The sequence below is a fragment of the Lepidochelys kempii genome, chromosome 9, assembly GCF_965140265.1.
Source record: "Lepidochelys kempii isolate rLepKem1 chromosome 9, rLepKem1.hap2, whole genome shotgun sequence".
Lineage (NCBI taxonomy): Eukaryota > Metazoa > Chordata > Testudines > Cheloniidae > Lepidochelys > Lepidochelys kempii.
The window spans coordinates 100,028,725-100,049,320 of NC_133264.1; the positions used below are offsets into that span (position 1 = coordinate 100,028,725).

The 20,596-nt window shown below is 40.2% G+C and overlaps 1 protein-coding gene across 5 annotated transcripts in view; it reads right to left on the bottom strand.

Moving 5' to 3' along the window:
* The window catches only part of WDR44 (WD repeat domain 44), a 60,467-nt gene continuing 39,871 nt past the window's right edge, over window positions 1-20,596 (bottom strand). For 3 of the 5 annotated variants that reach the window (XM_073358535.1, XM_073358534.1, XM_073358533.1), the window contains 11 exons: window positions 20,203-20,354; window positions 16,400-16,538; window positions 16,206-16,270; window positions 14,225-14,338; window positions 10,673-10,795; window positions 9,713-9,904; window positions 9,356-9,457; window positions 6,323-6,438; window positions 3,772-3,899; window positions 1,697-1,828; window positions 1-1,144 (listed from right to left, as the gene is read on the bottom strand). In XM_073358535.1, the coding sequence (XP_073214636.1) occupies window positions 1,050-1,144; window positions 1,697-1,828; window positions 3,772-3,899; window positions 6,323-6,438; window positions 9,356-9,457; window positions 9,713-9,904; window positions 10,673-10,795; window positions 14,225-14,338; window positions 16,206-16,270; window positions 16,400-16,538; window positions 20,203-20,354 (1,358 nt within the window). In that variant the 3' untranslated portion in view covers window positions 1-1,049. The other 2 variants (XM_073358536.1, XM_073358537.1) reach the window with 2 other exon arrangements.

Sequence of the window (20,596 nt, forward strand, 5' to 3'; positions counted from 1 at the left end):
TATTTGTGACCAATTTTAATGATACATCTTTGTTCTCTGTAACAATTTTAACCATCAATAACATTTCATGGGTTATGTTGCCCAGAACGTTATTTCATTGGTACATTATATGAATATTTACAAAGACTTTCAAATTCAGTAGCTCTAAACAAAAAGACAACTTAAAACTTTTTTAAACTACAATGCTTAAAAAAATATGTAAACAGTTTATTTTACATTGTTGTAAAATATAAGAATTGTTTCTAATGCAGCTTAATTTTAGGTGAGCATAGCATGATGCTCGTGAATAAGGAATGAGAGAATTCTTTACATAGAAATATTGTGCTCCAGTGTGCAAAATTATATTTATTTATATATATATATATATATATATATATATATATATATATATAAAGGAATCTAAATCCACAATTAAAAGACAACAAAAATTTTCACATGTCCTGAAAGTTGAGAAATTTATAAAAAACATTTAACACATGGTTGCTGATCCATTAGAAACTTGCATAACTTAGATATTCTGAACCATAACTACCGCAAATTCAAAATAGATCACCTTTCTTAGAAATGGAACTTTGTGCAAAGAGATTGCTTTTTATTTTCAAGCTAGACCATTTAGCATTTTTTAAAATTTATTTTCCCCTCCCCCATCAAGTGGCCATAAGCACCACTAAATAAATTAACTCCTGATCTATGTTCAATTTAGTGCATGTAACCAGAAAGGCACACACATGTGTGAATATATTAACATATTTTCATGCAGAAATCTGTGCATGTTCACAATTATGTAGCAAAACAATGGTATTTAGAAAACGTTGAGCCTATTTGTTTGGCAAGGTTATTATTACACATTCCTTTCTACTCTACAAGCCCAGGTGTTAATACGTTGAGACTGCTTCCCAAGAGGTCTGATAACTGAGTAGCTTTAAAATAATGATTTTAAACTAAATCAGCCCATGATGCTATTACAGTAGATACTTTGCTTCTGTCCATGTCATCTGTGGAATTTTACTTCCAGGGTACCATATTTTAATGCTATCAGCTACAAATAATTAAGATACATTTTTCTTTTTGTTAATGAAGACTTTGATAGCTCCAGTAAAGTCAGCCGATAAAAGCACTTCTGTGTGATCAGTCTTCAAAGCACCTTAAGCGAAAAGAAAGAATTTAGTTGATTTTAAAAGAAAACTGCTTATTAAAACAAAGCTACCAATTGTAATGAAAGACCAGCTACAACATATCTTCAACTGAAGACCAGGTACAACATACCTTGTCCTCTCCATATTCCCCATTTGTTATAGTCAGCAGTTGCCTCTTGTTATTTGCCAAGATCATAAGCTCTCTTTGGGTAAGCAACAGTCTTTTTGTTATGGGTTTGTACAGCCACCTACCACAATGGGGCCCCATTGTCCTCAGTCTGAATGGAAAAAAATGCATCTTCCTAACGGGGACTGGATGACCGTGATATGTTCCTAATGAGGAACTTGGGATTCTTCTCATCTGCACACTGCTAAACAGCTTCTACAGAGTAATAGTTTAATATATCTATTAAAGCACCTCATTAAAAAATGTCCATACCAACAGATGAACTACAATTTTCCTCAAGAACATTCTGACCAGTCATTTATACACTGTGGATCAAATCTGGCTTCTAATCTTTCTGGCTGGTACCAAATACAGGTGGACAGCAGCAACCTACCAGAAGGTATAGTGTCTGATGCTTCAGGATCATCTCCCTTGCTTTCAGTTTCTTGTTTTTCAGAGGTTTCCAATGATACCATCAAGCTGGGGTTTGGGGCAAAAATTGCTGATGTGACAACGGCATTGTGTGCTAAAGAAAGAGGGGAAAATACATTTTAAGATTTATTCATGTCAAGAAACATCAATTTTCTAAAATACAGCTGTGTAAATACAGTAAAAAAACCCAAGAATTTCAGAGTGCCCAAAAAGAAAAGGAGGACTTGTGGCACCTTAGAGACTAAACAATTTATTTGAGCATAAGCTTTCGTGAGCTACAACTCACTTCATTGGATGCATTCAGTGGAAAATACAGTGAGGAGATTTATATACACACAGAACATGAAAAGATGGGTGTTTACCACATAACAGAACCACTAACCCAGGAACCTATCCTTGCAACAAAGCCCGTTGCCAACTGTGTCCAAATATCTGTTCAGGGGACACCATCATAGGGCCTAATCACATCAACCACACTATCAGAGGCTCGTTCACCTGCACATCCACCAATGTGATATATGCCATCATGGGCCAGCAATGCCCCTCTGCCATGTACATTGGCCAAACTGGACAGTCTCTACATAAAAGAATAAATGGACACAAATCAGATGTCAAGAATTATAACATTAATAAACCAGTCGGAGAACACTTCAATCTTTCTGGTCACTCGATTTCTGACCTAAATGTGGCAATTCTTCAACAAAAAGACTTCAAACACAGACTCCAACAAGAGACGGCTGAATTGGAATTAATTTGCAAATTGGATACAATTAACTTAGGCTTGAATAGAGACTGGGAGTGGATGAGTCATTACACAAAGTAAAACTACTTCCCCATGTTTATTCTCCTCAGACCTTCTTGTCAACCGCTGGAAATGGCCCACCTTGATCATCACGACAAAAGGTTTTCTCTCCCCTCCTTGCTTTGCTGCTGGTAATAGCTCACCTTAAGTGATCACTCTCCTTACAGTGTGTATGGTAACACCCATTGTTTCATGTTCTCTGTGTATATAAATCTCCCCACCACATTTTCCACTGAATGCATCCGATGAAGTGAGCTGTAGCTCACGAAAGCTTATGCTCAAATAAATTGGTTAGTCTCTAGGGTGCCACAAGTACTCCTTTTCTTTTTGTGAATACAGACTAACACGGCTGCTACTCTGAAACCTGTCAGAGTGCCCAAGTAGCTTAATGTAAGCTGAACTAAGTCATCTGCATTTTCAGGGAATTCTGGAGCTAGGCAGGGAATACTGTTGACATCTTAAAAATCTGAGGAAATAAAATGTCTCTGTAGGCACCCATCCCATTAATTAAGATGCACAATGTGAATGATTGCCCAGACAGAACAACATATATACAAGAAACTCCTCTTACTTTAACTCCCCTCCCGACCAAGATGTCTGGGGGGAGAGGGAGAAGATGGGTATTTTGCTGCTCTTACTTTCTTTATATTGATGTCATGTTTTCTTATTTTAAGGAGAGGCAAGTTACAAAGCTTAAAGTTTGAAAACAAAATGAATTACTTAGAGTCAACTTGCTATTTCCATACAATAGAAACCCCTGGGATTTTAAATGAATTAGACACCAAGCAACACATTCTTCAATGTTGATGACCCTACAGTTCTACAACTGAGCAAATAGCTCTGCTGACCTGCATGAATTATTATTGTGCATCTAGAAAACTAAGTCCAGACCCTGACTGAAGTTGGATTGACCCTTACGGATTATTTGAAAAATTTAAATCCATCTCTTATCACGCCACTTATTCAGTTGTACTTAGTCAAATATTCTGAAGGGTCTCTTCAGCTCTGCAAGCGAAAAGTTTCATTATGAACAACGCTCAAAAGTTACATAGTACATTTTGCTTCTATAAACTTAATGCTTGTTATATTAGGTTAATGAAATCTGTGTGACTTTCCTTACAGTTTTTAATTGTTGCGGGCAAAAGTAAAAGCCAAAAGACATTAAAAACATTCAATCCCTAAAACTGTACAAGTTTAGATAAAAAACAAAATATATAAAAGATCCAGTAACTTACCTTTAATGCCTTCCCAGAAGTCATTACGATCTCTCCTTACTGAAGTAAACTTGCTTAAGTCATGGTAGGTGCTCCAGATATATACATATTTATCTTCTGAGCCACTTACAATGTAAGTAAAATCATGGCTGAAGATACAAAAGACAAAGACTTATTCCCTTAATCTTTGGCTCTTCCACTCAGCACACTGCATTGTTTTCCTGAAAAGGACATGAAATCGCAGAAGAGCATACACCTTTCTGTTCGTCTAGTCCAGAACAGAAATCAGAAATTATTCCAATACCATCTATAAAGCTAGTTACCAGTCAAATCATAAGAAATACATCCTATCAGCAGCTGGATTGTAACAGGTGATTAGACCTGAATCCAGAAAAGGATTTGGACACTAGAACAGTAAGGAACTAATGTAAGCAACAGTGGAAAAAACAAGTTACAATCAAAGTAGCTCCTTTGCTTCAATGGCAACCTTCACAGCCACCTAAAACAAGAAACCCGGAGTCTAAAGCCAGGTCTACCCTGCAAACTTAAAATCGATAGAACTACATCGCTTGGGGGTGTGAAAAATCCACCCCCCTGAGCGACATGGTTATACCCACCTAACCCCGGTGTAGACAGCGCTATGTCGACAAGAGAGCTTCTCCTCTTGATGTAGCTACTGTCCCTCGGGGAGGTGGATTAAGTACGCCAGTGGGAGCAGCTCTCCCCTGGGCGTAATAGTAGCTTCACTGCAGCTTTTTAAGTGTAGCCCGGCCCTAAAATCAGCCGTCCACTCGCCTTCGAGGCACAGTGACAGGTATCTAGCCACCCTCCTCTGCGCAAAATGCTCTCCAGCAGCTGACGATGGCAGCTGCAAAGAAATTACTCTCCCGCTGCTACTGCAACTGCAGGGGATTACACAATCCTAGTTCACTACATTCAGTGGGAGGAAATTCATTCATACAAAAACACAGTCCTGTTTTTCTTCTGCTTCTGGCTGCAACCTGAAATAAGCACCTTTTAAGATACACAGTGACAGTGCAGCCTATCATACAATATAGATATTCATGATCTGTCAAACAGACCAATACCTAGAAGCACAAATTTTGTGTACGAAAGGTTGCAAAAATTACAGACATTTGAGAAATAGTTATGTGATCATATGATGAAGACTGTCATAATGCAGCCTTTTTTAAAGCCTGGCTTGACAAAGCCCTGGCTGGGATGGTTTAGTTGGGGTTGGTCCTGCTTTGATTGGGGGTTGGACTAGATACCTCCCGAGGTCTCTTCCAAGCCTAATCTTCTGTGATTCTATGATATACAAAACGGGCTCAGTCAAGGGAGTACAAGCAATTCCTAACCAGAGTACTGAACTGTGCTACCCCTCTATTCCTGCTGCATAGTTTTGGATTTTAAATGTAAGCGTATTTAAACGTCACACAATGTACGGGCTTGGTAGCATGAACATCTCAGCTTTGGGAACTTCATTCATCCCCCTGCTGCCACCACCACAAGGGGACACCTATTATTTTTGTACAGATGTGCACCTTTGACATAAGATAAGAATCCCAGCGCAGATTTTGGGCTAAGCAGCTATTCAAACCTACCCCCCTTCTCAGGTGTAAGAACATAAGAATGGCCAGACCTGGTCAGACCAATGGTCCATCTAGCCAGGTATCCTGTCTAATGACAGTGGCCAATGCCAGGTGCTTTAAGGGGAATGAACAGGTCACCCATCAAGTGATCCATCTCTTGTCGTCTAGTCCCAGCATCTGGCAGTCGCTGGGATGGGCTCTGCAACTTGCCTGGCCTGACTACCATGTATGATACATGTAAAGGCCCCCTTTCTTCTTCCTTCAAGCTCCCCAGTTTTTTTTTTTAGCAGAAAACTGACACCTCTATGCCTGAGCGGAGTCAGAAGCTCAAAGGAGCTTAGTCAGAGAGAGTATATTATACTTACTGGGCCAAATACTCCTCCCCTCACCAATGCAATATGAGGTGGGGGAAGAAAAGGAGAATTTCCCCCACCTGAGAAATGGAAGCAACTCGCTGATGGACGCACCAATAGTAGTGATCAAGAGCCTTTTGCTTCCCTACAACAGATGGGGAAGGAAGAACCAAGACATCAACAGCCACCAAGAGATTTTCTTCATTAAACGAAGGAACACCTCAGAGAGCCTCTCTAAGTACAGTGCTTATTCCAGCCCTAGAGCTTTCCTAGCTTCTGTGTGAGGCTTCTGGAGCCTGTGGCGTGCCAGCTGTAGAAGCAATTATGGGACATGACTCAAGAACTGGGAGTAATGGTGCAGGTAAGGGAAGGAGATTAGCTTATGTACATGAGCTCTCTATCCCTGAGGAGCTCCACCACTCCTGCCTGCAGAGTGGATTTGGTTCTCCCCTCCCCTCCAACTCACTTGGGATTTCTAGCAACCCGGCATTCAAGCTGCTCCGTTTCATATTAGGTTACATACAGATATCCTCCAACAAGACGATTTTGTACATTACCCTTAACAGATTTCTAGGAGATTCACAAAGTGCATTGCTATAACACATTCTACATTTTTCCACTTCTTACCTGAAGCTGGCTTTGATTTGGCTGCTGCTGTTGACATAACCTTTGTATTTCATGGACAAGGACAAATCTCTTAGGTCATACAGTCTGATTCTGGAGTCATTGGATGTCACTAATATCTAGAAGTTAAATAAAAATGTTGCAAAGGTTTAGAAACAGCTTTCCAATTGAAAATAAACAGAAAAAGGTAAATTATACTAAGCACAAACCTTTCATACAAACAATGCAGCATACACAAAAGATCTAGCTGATTCAAACCACAGCAGCAGAATTTCCAGGTACTTAAATAGATCGACACTTTCCTTGTTGTCACCTACATTCATCCCAGAAGAACTGGTACAATGATAGTTCCATATTTTTTCGTCTTATGTCAAACGGCACATACAGGACATCCCCACCCATGTTGGTTATAGACTGAGCCAAATACATTATTTGTATTACTTTATCACCTTGGAGTCCCAGTCATGGACCCCACTGTGCTAGGCGAGGTACAGACATAGAACAGAAAGACAAGCCCTGCATCAAGGAGCTTACAGTTGAAGTATAAAACAAGAGAACAGATTAACAAAGAGACAGATCTGGGAATACAAGGAAACAATGAGCCAATACGAGACCAACATGATAGGCAGCAGTCTCGGCATACCAGTGGCATAATTATTGTCAAGTTTTTTGTTGGATCACGTCAAAGGAGAGGTTTTAAGGAGGGATTTGTAGGAGGTTAATGAGGTAGCTCGGGTGATGTTTATAGAAATCAGAGGAATATTTACAGGAATGGATCTTCCTAAAGTGTGACGGCCAACATGGGAGAAAGCATAAAGGTGCCTGTGTGAACATTTGAACACGTGGGAGATGAAGGCTGGCACCCTTGGCTGGTTGGAGGTGGGAGTCCACAGCTCCGTAGTGAAGGAGAGATAAGCAGGGTGAGGACTGACCATGAAGAGCCTTGAAAGCGAAGACAAGAAACTTATGTTTCATCAGCGAGGGAAAGGGGAGGCAGGGAAGCTATTTAAAGACAGGAGTGATATGGCCAAAGCAACGGGCTTGGAGAAGGGTCTTTAAACAGCATTCTGAATGGATATGAATACGGCAAGATTGCACGTGTCAAGGCCAGAGAGAAGGCTGCTGCAGTTATCGAGATGAGAGGTTGAGCAAGTGCTTTAGCCCTGCAGACGGATAGGAAAGGCTGTATCTCAGAGAGATGTTATGCAGGAAGAATCTACAAGATTTAGACACAGCTTTGATGTGAGGACTCAGAGAGAATGAGTCAGAGAGGGCAGCCAGGTTATGGGCCTGAGTGACAGGCAGAATGGTGCCACTGTCCATAGTGATTGAGAAAGGAGGCAGTGGGAGACCCTGCGGGGGGGAGGCGATTCAGCACTCTGTGTTAACCACCGCATTAGCAACTGAGCAGGTGCATCTGGTCTATGAGTTTCCTCACACTATGCCACATGGCAGTTAAAAAGGAGTCCTTGAATGAAATAAACTCTCACAACAAGCCAGGTGTACTTTAGGTGGGAACTGTGTGCTCATCTATTCCCTGTCTGTTATGCTTATAAAGCACCCAAGTAACATGCCCAGATCTGGGAGCCTTCAGGACACAGCACGAGATGTATCTGTTTAATCTGGTTTCTTGCAGATTGGCATCAATAGGTAACTCAGTAGAATATTCTACTGCACCATTTAATATCTGTGAGGTATGCTGTTCACTCAAGTCACATGGTATGGTTTCTGCTACCTGATTGGAAAACCTAACTTCTATCAACAAGAGTTCTTGAACAAATCATTCAGGCTTTGACAGTCTCAAGAAAACATGGGAGAGAATGACACCAAATTGTTGATAAATAGGCCTAGAGAATTTAAGGAAATTTTTTAAAACACTTTTCTTTTATTATTTTGTATAAGAGCAGTATATTTAGCGACTTGCATTGACCCCAGATTTCAGAAAATAATCTCCCCTTCAGTAAGGCAGGAGCCTGAAGTCAGATTTATTGGCTGTTTAGTAGTATTCATATTTATTTTTTCTCGTCCCTTTCATGCGAAGTACAGAAACTCTAATTAACTGAACCCTGGTTTTTAAATTCAGATATGTCCTTCACATCAAATCTTGCTATAGAAACACATTTTTTATATTCCAATTATTCAACGGTTATCTCTGGGATATCTGAACAACTGGGACTAACCTGTAAATAAATGAATGTGCATGTAGATAAGCTCTCATTATTTTACAGCTCATGCATAGCTTATCACCAACCCCCCCCCCCCCCAGTTCATTAACCAGAGCATAACATTGCCCAATCCAGATCCAAAGACTTCTGAGGTTTCTGCACTCCCTTGAGATGGGCTGCTGCTGCGTACAGCATTGGTATACGTCTAGAGTACAGCCATGGAAGCAACAGAGCGGCAGGTGATAAATAATTAAGCCAGAGCCAGGAGTTGATACAGCAGAACATCAGAGCCCTGGCAGAGCAGAGCTGAGAATTCTCTCATTTTAAGCTGAATATGCTGTAGTGGAGTTCTTTGATTCATGATAATTTATCCCTTATGATGAACAAGGGGACCCACTAGGGACACACCAAAGGTAACTTATTCCCTAAAACAGCAGCTTCTGAGTCATGCTTAACAACTTTTCTAAGTAAATTGTATGAAATCACATGTAAATTCAGCAAATTTTCAAAAAATAAACCCAATTAATAGGGAACAAGTTAGACATACTAAAGGTAAGATATAAGCACTTCCCGGGGTAACCATCAGCAGCCAATTTCAGTATTTTAGATTGCTACAATATTCATATTAAATATGGCATTTGTCTCTCCGCTGTGATTGTGGTACCATATTATCAACTGAACTACATCTCAGCAAATGTTTATATCATAGTAGTGCCCAGAAACTGTTATTCAAAAGACAGTGGGGGCAGTGTGCATCCAGGACCTCTGAAAAATAACTATTAGCATAGGCCCTGGGAAGAATACAGAGTATCTGAGATTAACACCTCGCTGAACATGCATGTGAAAGATTGTTTGGACTATATTACAGTACCTTATTTTCTCCAGGCAAAGGTTCAATGCCAGTAATTTTTCTTCCAACTCTGTTCCGTCCTCTGGTAGAGCGCACATGTATCTGTGTATGGTACTTCAAGTGCTAGAGAAATTACACTGAGATTCTTAATTATTGGGAAGTATTAGATAAAACTGCAGGCAGCATAAAGAAGTCTGCTAGAAGTTGAAAAATAGTAACTGCTTAGAAAGCTTATATTTCTATAAACGAATGTTAAAAAAAGGCTTTAACCTAAGTTGTTTACCTAATATAATGTAAGTTAGAAGTGAAACTGTCCTATCAATAAATGGAAGCTGTGGCTGTAATTATTAACTGAGTATACAAAACAGAAGTTTTTACCTCTGTATCATAGAAAATACATCGCCCATCATATGTACCAATCACTGCATATTTGCCATTCTGACAGAAGTTTGCTGCTGTGATCAATTTTGTCTGCCCATCCACTTCATTCCATAATGCCACTTTTTTGTCAGGAATGTTCCAAAGTCGGAGTTTCCCATCCAATGAGCCACTTAAAAAGTACCTGTCATCCTAAAAGGGCAGATACCATAAGCTGTGGAGTAAAAGGATGTGTATGCACTGAAATACATACTGGAAACCCCATCCCCGGGCCCACCATTCGTCTCAAACAGGAATTCACTGACAGATCAATTAGTAGAATTAAGACCCAGACACTATTTGAAATATCATTGGATGTACAATGCACACCTGTAGATTGTTTTTTTTTTTTAATTTAGCAACATAATCAATGTTTTCTATCCAAAGACGGTCTAACTGTTCCCTCTGAGAGGCGCAATGTGTTACTTAGAGTTCTTTGCTCTCAGATATACACTGCTAAGAACTGATGTTTTTCTGGCTGGTTGGACACAGCTGCTTCCAGAGTCCATGATGAAGCTCAAAAGTGCTTGGGATGGATTTCCAGAGTGTGCTGCATTGGGTTCCCACTCCGTTGTCAACATTAGGAAATTTTATCATTTTGAAACATGATTTATTTTACAATGAAGTTAGCTAAGGCAATACTAGCCATATTAGTGGTCAGTGCAGACAAGAACAATTCATGTGCTATATATATCATGTCAGCCAGTCAACTGGGACTAGGGTTTAGCAATTTAGCAATAACTAGTGCTCAGGACAGAATTTTAAGGGCACAGGGAATACTTTCAAGAGGCACAAAGAGCACTCATGTGCCCAGCTTTTACAGAGACTCAATTTTTAGGTTTGACAGTTAATGGGAGGTGCCTAAATCCCCTTTCAAAAATATTCCCCTCTATTCATTTGAAAGAGTATACAGCTACTTACTCTTGGATGGAAAGCTATCGCAGTGACAAAGTCTATATGCTGGAAACAGCAGAGACACTCTCTTCTGGATATGTGCCATAATCTGACTGTTTTATCCATTGAAGAAGAAAGCAAGAAGTAGTTCTGTGGCAGAAATTGCACAAAATAATTCAAAGGTTTATCAAATATACTTGTACACAGCACAACTGCAGTTTGGTATATAATATTTCTTGCTCAGATTATAACATGGATTTCCAGGTAACAGCACTCCAGTAGAAACTCAGTATTAATGAAAGGCCTCCCCCTGCCCCAAATGCTAATGCTCAAACACTGTTATTTTAATACAATACCTTTTTCAGGGGCGAGGGGGCAGAGGGGGGCTGGGAAGACAACAGAAGTAGCAAGTAGCTTACTAAATGGGGTGCAGAGGCACCTACCAACGACAATTATTTTCTTAAGTATCCTACATTTCTTGAAGAATTCTGAAAATCACTTAAAAACCATTTCTATATCATACTCTGTCCCCCCCTTTTGTTTATTACTAGAAAAATTTGGAGGAAAATTTTACAGTTTATCTATTCCTGATTATTCCCCACCCATTAAGAACAATTCCCATTTAGGACATCAAAATAATCTCCACAGAAACGAACTGCAAAGTTGCTGTTGCAGGACAGGAATAATCAGGAATAAACTTTTCCTTTTCACCAAAATGGAAGAAAAATACTAATCTCTCTTTATAATATTTTCAGTTCGTAAACAGAATAATTTTCACAGCATTTGAAAGGTGCAGCCTGTAGGTTTTTAAGATATTTACCAAACAAGATTACTGAGAGCATGCATGTAAGGTTTCATCCTTTGTAAATTTCACACTTCGAGACTAAAATGATACCAAGTGAAATTGTTTATAAACTCCCACAGACCACTTAATCCTTTCCTCCTATCATGCTTAACATTTGATCTTTTCATAAAAATGTCATTTTCACCCAAAATACTTACTGATTTGTGCCTTACCTAAATCAGTACACAAAGAAATTTAGGTAGAATTTATTTTTTAAAATAGGAAAAAATATCAATGAAAGTGGCAATGAAGTGGTTATAACAATTAGTTCTTAAAGTATTTGGGGAAAAAAACCCAGCATGGGTACAAGAAAGAAACTCCAGGGTGATGGCAGAGAGACTACTGCCTGGTCTCCTTTGGCCAGATGTCTGCATTCCTAAGAGGTTGCTCTGTTATTTCAGTATAGAGAACTCAAGAAAAGTTAATTTGGTTTTAAAAATGTGATACAAAGCTGAAGGTTGGGTGATTTTCTCATTTTAACTGCAGACATACAGCAGTGGCTTCAAGGACTATATAATTTGCACAAGAACAGTGGATTGTACTGATGACAAAAATAGCAACAATGCAGGAACTAGAAACCACAGAATAGATCAGTGGAAATTCCCCTTCCCTCCCATCTCAAATTCAGAGTTATTTCAGTACTGATTACATATCACAGAAGAGGGGATTCAGGAAAGATTTCTTTCCAGATGGGGTACCCATCAAGTGGAGGGCATCATTGTTTGGGTTCCAGCGTGGGGTGGTGGGGGCAACTAGGGGCGTGTGGTTGGAGGGGGGGTTATTTCTGTACTGAAGTAGGTTCTCTCGGGGCATTTGGGTGGCCTGTTCCATGATGCTCTACACTTCTCTGGTAGAGTGTCCTTGTTTGGTGAAGGCAGTTATAAATGTGTTAAGGTGTATATTCCATACTTTCTCCTGGAAGACTATTCTGTGGTTTCTGAGTGCCTGGCAGTAAATGACAGATGCCTTGGTTTGTTTGGAGTGGTTACTGGATCTGTGAAGGTACGCGTGGTAATCCGTGGGTTCCCTGTATATGGCTGTCTGTAGGGTTCCACTGTTGAAGTGGATTGTGGCATCCAGGAAGCTGATGCTAGTGTGGGTGTGTTCTAGAAAGTTTAATGGATGGCTAGTGGCTGAAGTTGTGGTGGAAATTTACGAGGGAGCTCAAGTCGTCTGTCCAGAGGATGAAAATGTCTGATGTATCTCAGGTATATTACTGGTTTTGTGGTGCATTTGTCTAGAAATTCTTCAAGGTGGGCCATGAAGAAGTTGATATATTGAGAAGTTATCCTAGTAACCATGACTCTTCCCAGGGTTTGAATAAAGTATTTGTTGTTGAATATAAAATTGTTATGGGTGAGGATGAAATGGATGAATTTGGTGATGTGTTTTGGGTGGATATCTGAGGGTTGTCTATTATCTTGTACATAAATTCTGAGGGAGGTTGTTAATTTGTGGAGTTTTTGGAGAAAGTCAGTTTTGTCTTGGAGGAAGCTGGCCCTTTGGGTGGTGAGGTTTGAGGATAGTTTCTATGAGTCGCGATTTTCCTTCAGTAGGAGTACTGTAGCCAGATATGATGGGTCTTCCCGGGTTCCTTTGTTTGTGTATCTTGGGAAGATCCCTGAGGTGTGTTCTGTACCAGGTACTGAATGTATACTACTTTGATTTTAATATAGGCCCTGAACTGAGTAAGAAATGTAATGGCCTCCAGAAATTAAGGTGTTTGATTTGATAATGGTAAATTTAAAATCTTGATTTCTGAATCTTTATAATCTAAGTTGCTTCCAGACAATCCAATAATAAATATGGAAACTGGGAAAACTTTTTAACAACTGCATTGGAACACCTTTACTGATGCTATTGAGGCCTTATACACTTGAGTAGCTCCATGGAGAGTAAGACCTCATCAACACAAGTCAGTAGGGTTACACAATTAGCTGCAAGAGTTTACAACTTAATTTTTTTTTATTAGCTGTTATTCAACCACCCTCATTCAACCAGTGCCAGTCAACCTCTGAAAAATAGTAACAATCATTCCTGCCTCCTCTCTGTGTAGCCTAAGTTCTTCAGTGAACAGTCAAAAAGGTTTTGAAATAACCAGTTTTCTTCTTTTAAAAATAGGGGAACCTGAGGAAGAGCAACATTTTCAGATAATCAAACTACAACCAGTAGTGGCGGGAGATTCCATCTTTCATATGATTACGTAAAGCCACAAATGGACTCAGCTTCCTGCCAGTACAGACTGAGCCACAATATAATAATTAAAAGGGTGCAATAAACTAAGCTCTTCACAGAACAGCAGCTAAGATCACATTTTAGATATAACACAGACAACACAGCTAGAACTCACAGAGATGGCCAATCTGAAGGTACTGAATATTCTGCGATCAGATCCTCATCTAAAGTAAACCAGCATAGCTTCCCTGAATCCAACGACACTATGCCAATTTACACCAGCTCAGAATCTGGCCCCCTAAAAACTGCAGCGAAGCTAGAATGAGAGATAATGTTCTTATGCTGGATACTCTATGAGAGACAAGAGGAAACCAGCTACAAAGTGTTTTAGACATTTATCAACAAATTCACGAATGGGCTGTGCCTATATCCATAGGCTAATAATCAGTTGTTTCACTGGTTAGATATAAAGTGCCAAACGTAAGTACAAGAAAAGGAAAAGAGCAAAACACGTGGGGAAAAGGGAAAGTTCTGTATAGTCTGCACAAAAGCTGTCTTACTTTAGACCATGAGAGATCAAGGAGATCTGCTGTATGACCTTTGTATTTGCAAAATGGCCGCTGCCGAAATGGTGCATTTTTATCATCAGGGTCTTCATCAGCTCCACTGCAAACCTATCAGATATAAATACATCAAAATCAATCAGTGCAACAGAAAAAACCTATGGTAACAGAACATATTGTTACTATTTCTGATATGCAGATGTGCTGCAGATATCTGAGCACAGATATAAAACCTAAGTACCAAGTATTCGAGAAATAAGTGATTCATGTCAGTTATTTGAACATTCAAAATAAATTACATGGTGCTATAAGCAGTGTACTGAGTTTACAACTACACTACTCTAAAACGCACAAAGTTCTGCCATACATCTCGAATTTTTGGTTATTCTAAAGTGTCGAACACTGCAGCGCTTTTCATTACAACAGGGGGAGAAGGCAGATAAGCAATCCCATTAGTCAAACACTTTTTTAGGATGCATAACCTGGGGTTTTAGACTTTGTGTTTTATTAACATTTCACTGATTGTACTTTTTCACTGCCTAATTAAGTAAAAAAATTCTAAATAAAAAACGAAGGTTCCTAGTGCTTACTGGGAAGGGGTATTTAGAGACTGCAGTGATACGTGAGCTTTTCAGCAACAAACAAAGGCAAAATGAAAGGAAAATAGTTGGCTTCTGCATAGGACCTTTGATTAAAAGCTAGGTCTCAGAACAAACACCCACAGGAGCACTGATGTGGTCTACGATGCTGGTATGGATTTACCAAAAGATGACATTCCCTTTTTTTAAACTAGAATACATTTTCAGAAAAGATTTTAAAACACTCAGTGCAGTTACAGACAAACTGTGAAACTGAGCATGAGCTAATGTTACTGCAGTATACTTAGTAACTGTGGTAAAAACTCAAATGTCAATCAAAGGACTTTAATGCTTATTATTGTACTTAACTGATTTGAATAGATTAAAATAACATTGTCTAAATACATACTGCATATTTAAGGCAGGTTAATTCTGATTTATTGTCTAAATACATACTGCATATTTAAGGCAGGTTAATTCTGATTTATTGGCTAAGCAGTATTCAGTTTATGTAACTGTATAAATAAATGAAACAATGGGTATGCACACATATCTATTATAAACATACACCATTCTTAAAACTTCCCTTGTTTTTTGTTCCCTCCTCTCCCTCTCACTCACACACCCCCCCCACACACCCCCGTGAGAATGAAGGGTGGCCCTGGGGCCAGCTGCTCATGCCCCCCCACCCCCGCAGAGCAGCAGCGGTGCTGTGGAGCCAGCTGCTCAGGCTGCCCCCCACCCGGCAGAGCAGCGGCGGGGCCCTGGGACGCCCCACAAAGTGCCTAAGATTTAGTCAGAGGTATTTATAGTACAATTCATGGACAGGTCATGGGCCGAGAGTTTTTATTTATTGCCCATGACCTGTCCATGACTTTTACTAAAAATGCCCATGACTAAATCTTAGTCTTAAGTGAGAATTAAGGATACAGTGTCAGACTAATTTTTAAATAAAGTTGTGAAAGAAATTGCCAGGTGAGAAATTCAATGTTATCTGTATTTAATTACTTCCAGCATTCAGCTCAAAGATCCACTGAGGGACTAGCTTTAATTAATAACATATCAAAATGAAGATGTGCAGACTGTAACAAGTTATCTAGTTTTGCTCTTTTATTTTTTGCCTGTATCACATGCACACATTGACTAAACATCTTCAATCAGATCTTAGTTTTTGACTGAGTGAATAAATGTTTGAGTCCTATTACATAGGATCCAAGCCTGCATTCTTATTGAGGGGAAACTCCCGCAGAAGACCATGCAGAATTAGACTGAAGAATTGAGACTTCAGAGTTTGAACTCCTCTGGAGCTGGGGCATGCTTTTTGGATTAAAGCAGCGCAAATCTATAGCATTAGAGAAACACATTGCTTACAAAACTCATACACTATCTGGTACACATACCCCTGCATCAGTATCAGACTTTGAAGAATTCAGGCTCTCTTGAGATGGGGAGGGAGACACACGACCTAGAACATAGATTAAAAGCCAGCAAATTAGTAACTAAGTAGAACTTTTTTTTTTAAATACAAGAAAAACTCTAGATAGTTCTAGAATTTCTAATGCCCTTAAAATACCAGTGAGAAATGGAGAGGTACCTTCTGTATTGTATTTCAGTCGCATGTTATTGAAATAGTCAAAAGCATTCTTTAAAACCCATATTCTCACTACATTGTCCTGTCCAGCTGATGCAAGTAATCGGCCGCAGTGAGAAAATTTCATTGTCCAAACAGCACCCTGTCAAAATAAGAGTTCACAATAAAACAATGTAAGTATCTTTTTCCATACCAGAACTAGCATATTAATAGGCATATATACACACCATCATGTTAAAAGAACATTTTATTAAGATCGTGAAGTTAAGCCCCAAAAAGTTAGGAAACACCAGAATTAAGGTTGCCTGGGCAATCTTAATTTGTTTCCCCCTGAGCTCATACATTATGACTGTGTCTGTAATTACATCATCACATACTACTTTTTACACAGGACCTCGGCTTCATTCAGTGCACAGGATGGACAGTGTTCACTTGAAATGCAGCTATTCAATTTTTATTTCTCCTCATTATTCAATATGTGGCCCCATGCCTTATTTCCTGCTTGCTATTCAAACTCCGCGAGGATCACAGAATTAACAACTTCTCATCAGCTTGTCTATGGCATCACCACTCTATCAGAGTGCTTCACAAACATTGGTGAAATTATGTTATACCCTTGGGAGATGAGTGGTTATTATTATACACATTTTACGGAGGCATAGAGAGATTAAGGTCAAAAGTATCCACTAATTCTGGGTGCCCAATTTGAGATAACTACCACTTGGTTTTTCAGAATATATAGTGTTATACAGCACTTGATATGTTCAAAGCACAGGAAAATTACACAATTAGTGACCGTCCGTGAAGAGTCTAGTTTAAGTGACTTGACTTGCACCACACAGGAACACTGTGGCAGAGGCAGGGATAGAATCCAGTTCTCCAGGGCACCATTCAACTGCCTTATGAGACACTCCTTTTTCTTTCTGCAGTCCCCTGCCACGGGCACTACACCTCTGTAACAAATGAAGCAAAGGTCTTAGAGACAACAGCCTCCTTCACTACACAACCCTGATTCGTCTCCAGAGCAGTTCCAACCTGTGTACTACATGAGCAGTATGAGCATGAGGGGTCCTGCAGGAAAAATAGTATGTGATCACATAATTAGCGACCGTACCATAATGCATGCGCACAAGGGGGCTGAATTAAGGTTGGGGAGACAACCTTAATGCTGACATTTTCCAACTTTTGACTTTCCAATCTTAATGTTCTTGTAACATGGTTTGCATGTAATTTTCCTAGTTTTTTAAAAAAGTAAACAAAGAAAACAATTCCATCATGTGGCACCTTATTGACATACACATGGCTTGTCAGCCGGTCTGGAACCTTTAGATTCACTGCACAAACTTCTGCCACTTGAGCTAATGGAGTTACTGAGGACAAAGTAGGTTCTCATCCTTTGGGTGAATGAGCGCTGCAGGGGACTCAGACACACACTTTGTCAGTGGGTTTCACAGCCATTTGCTAACAGCAGAGGCCTAGTGAGAGTTGGGAATCATGGGTTCCATGCCAAACTCTGGAGAGGGGGCTGTTGTAGTGGGTACTTTTCTGCCCATTCCCCACTCAAGATCGATCTCCTCTGTACCACCTCCTCCTCACCCCAGGCTCCTCATCCCAATCCCATTCTCCTCATCTAGTGAGTCCCAGTCTCCACTCCTGAGGCTTCTTGTCCCCATCCCAAGCTCCTTACCCAGTAAATCCTACTCTCACCCCTCCAGACTCCCTGTTCCCCATCTCAGCCATACCCAGTTCTGCTCACATTCCCCCATCGCCTTCTCTCCAGTCTCTTTACACAGCCAGTTACAGGCTCCCCTCATCCACTGACTTCTAGGGTTCTGCTTCTCCCTGCTGCCAGGCCCAGCGTCCCCCACCTTCCTGCCTGCCAGCCTCCAGTCTCAGTCTTTAAGGCCTCCTGCTCATCTCAGGCCACAGAATCTCACCTATCTACTCCTATAGTGGGACCATAACCTCTGGCTCAGTTACTGAAGTCCTCAAATCTTGATTTAAATACTTCAAGTTATAGAGAATCCACCATTTACTCTAGTTCAAACCAGCAAGCATATTCCCCATGCTTCAGAGGAAAGCGAAAAATGCCCAAGGTCTCTGCCAATCTGATCTAAACGAAAATTTCTTCCTGACCCCAAATATGGTGATCAGTTTGACCCTAAGCATGTGGGTGAGACACCCGAAAAAGAATTCTCTATAGTATTCTCAGAGCCCTCCCCACCTAGTGTTCCATTTCCAGCTGCTGGAGATATTTGCTAATAGCAGCCATGGAAGGGCCATATGACACTGTAGGCAACCTCATCATTCCATCCCCTCCACAAAATTATCAAGCTCAGTCTTAAAACAAGTTAGGTTATTTGTCCCCACTACTCCCCTTGGAAGGCTGTTCCAGAACTTCATTCCTCTGATGGTTAGAAACATTTGTTTCATTTCAAACCTAAACTTATTGATGGCCAGTTTATATCCATTTCTCCTTGTGCCAACACTGGCCCATAATTTAAATAACTCTTCTCCCTGCCTGGTGTTTATCCCTCTGATGTATTCATAGAAAGCAATCCTATTTCCCCAGAGTCTTCATTTTGTTAGGCTAAACAAACCAAGCTCCTCTAGTCTCCTCTCATAAGGTAGGTTCTCCATTCCTCAGATCATCCTACTAGCCCTTCTCTGCACCTGTTCCCAATCTATTCTTCTCTGCCACAGTCAAGATTTTCTGTTCTCCGCATTTGCATCAGACAGCTTCTTCCTCCACGCAACCTGGATGTCTGTTTACAGTGAGAGGTCACTGAAAGCACAGCAAGACAAGTTCCCTGCTCAGTTCTAGTGCAGACCAGGGTTGGACCTGGGCAACAGCCCACAGCGGCACTTACAGGGAAATTTCTGCTCAACCTTTGGCTGGAGCATGCCAAGTGCGGATGACATATTTGGGGAACTTAGCCGAGAAGCGCTAGCAAATCTCTACTGAACATGTGCAAACTGCAGGTTTTCAAGAGCTTGTAACTTGGCCAAATTTGGGTGGATTTTCCCAGCTTTGGCAAAAGGCACATCCTTGACAGAAAGGCCACCTGAATTTAAAGTCCCTGCTCCAAAACACAGGGTGCGAGAGCATCTCAAATTTAAAAAAAAAAATTCAAAATTTTAACATGGGTAAAACATGTTTTCCTAGTAGCTTTCTAGGAAACTGCCTAACCATTTGGCCTGAAATTTCTTTAAAAAAAAGGCAGCCTGATAGAGAGACCCAGCATTTCAGCTCAGATGAAGTTTGGCAAAGTTATAAGCTACTGAAAACAAGGTCTTTAAAAGGGAAGAGTTGGGCAATCATTATGCTATAATACACACACTTGAAGAACTGCGCCAATCCCAGTGCATTGCAATGCTAGGTTGACTTAATTCAGTGGCACTCAAATAGAACATTGACCTGAGGCATGAAGGCTCTCCAGGAAGGCTGGAAAGGGAAGGAGATTCTTGCCTTCCAGTTCTCACAAGAACATTCAGATCAAGAGTATGAGAAAGCAGCATAATACTCTTCTAACTGGAGCAATGGAACTGCATTAACTGCTACATATACAGGGCTACATCCTGCAAATAGCTCCTTGGGGGGTTAGGAATGAGTCCAGACAAATTCATTTGCAGAATCTCACCCATAGATAAGACAGAAGAAATAAGTCTTAATGGCTCTGACTCCCTACTCTGTTATTTCATAATCTGAAGATACACTTGGATTTCACACTGACCACACTCAGCAAGCAGAAGTATTCTCTTCATTTACATCAAAGTGGAACTTGACACCAAAAAGATAAACTTACCATGTGTTCACCACTGAGATCCTGAACTACTTTTATTTGTTCAAAGTCAAAAGGTCCCTTGAAGCCATGTGCTGCTTTGAATTTAACTGGCCTTGTATATGGCATTCCTTCATCATCACTTGAAGAGGGATCATCCTGGTCAGTATGGAACACTAAGCAGAACACAACACAACTGTGTACATTAGATAGCAATGATCCCAGCAGTGTGCATTTCTCAATCATTTTTCTTGGAACAGAAGATTATTTTGCTTTTGAATTAATTGTGATTCTTTTAGCAAGGAGTTCTGAACATCTTACAAACCGGACAAGGTTATTACTGTATTAGTGTGTCTAAATCTAATCTGAAAGGAAGAACACTAATCTGCTTACACTGCTGAACACCCCCTTGATCAGA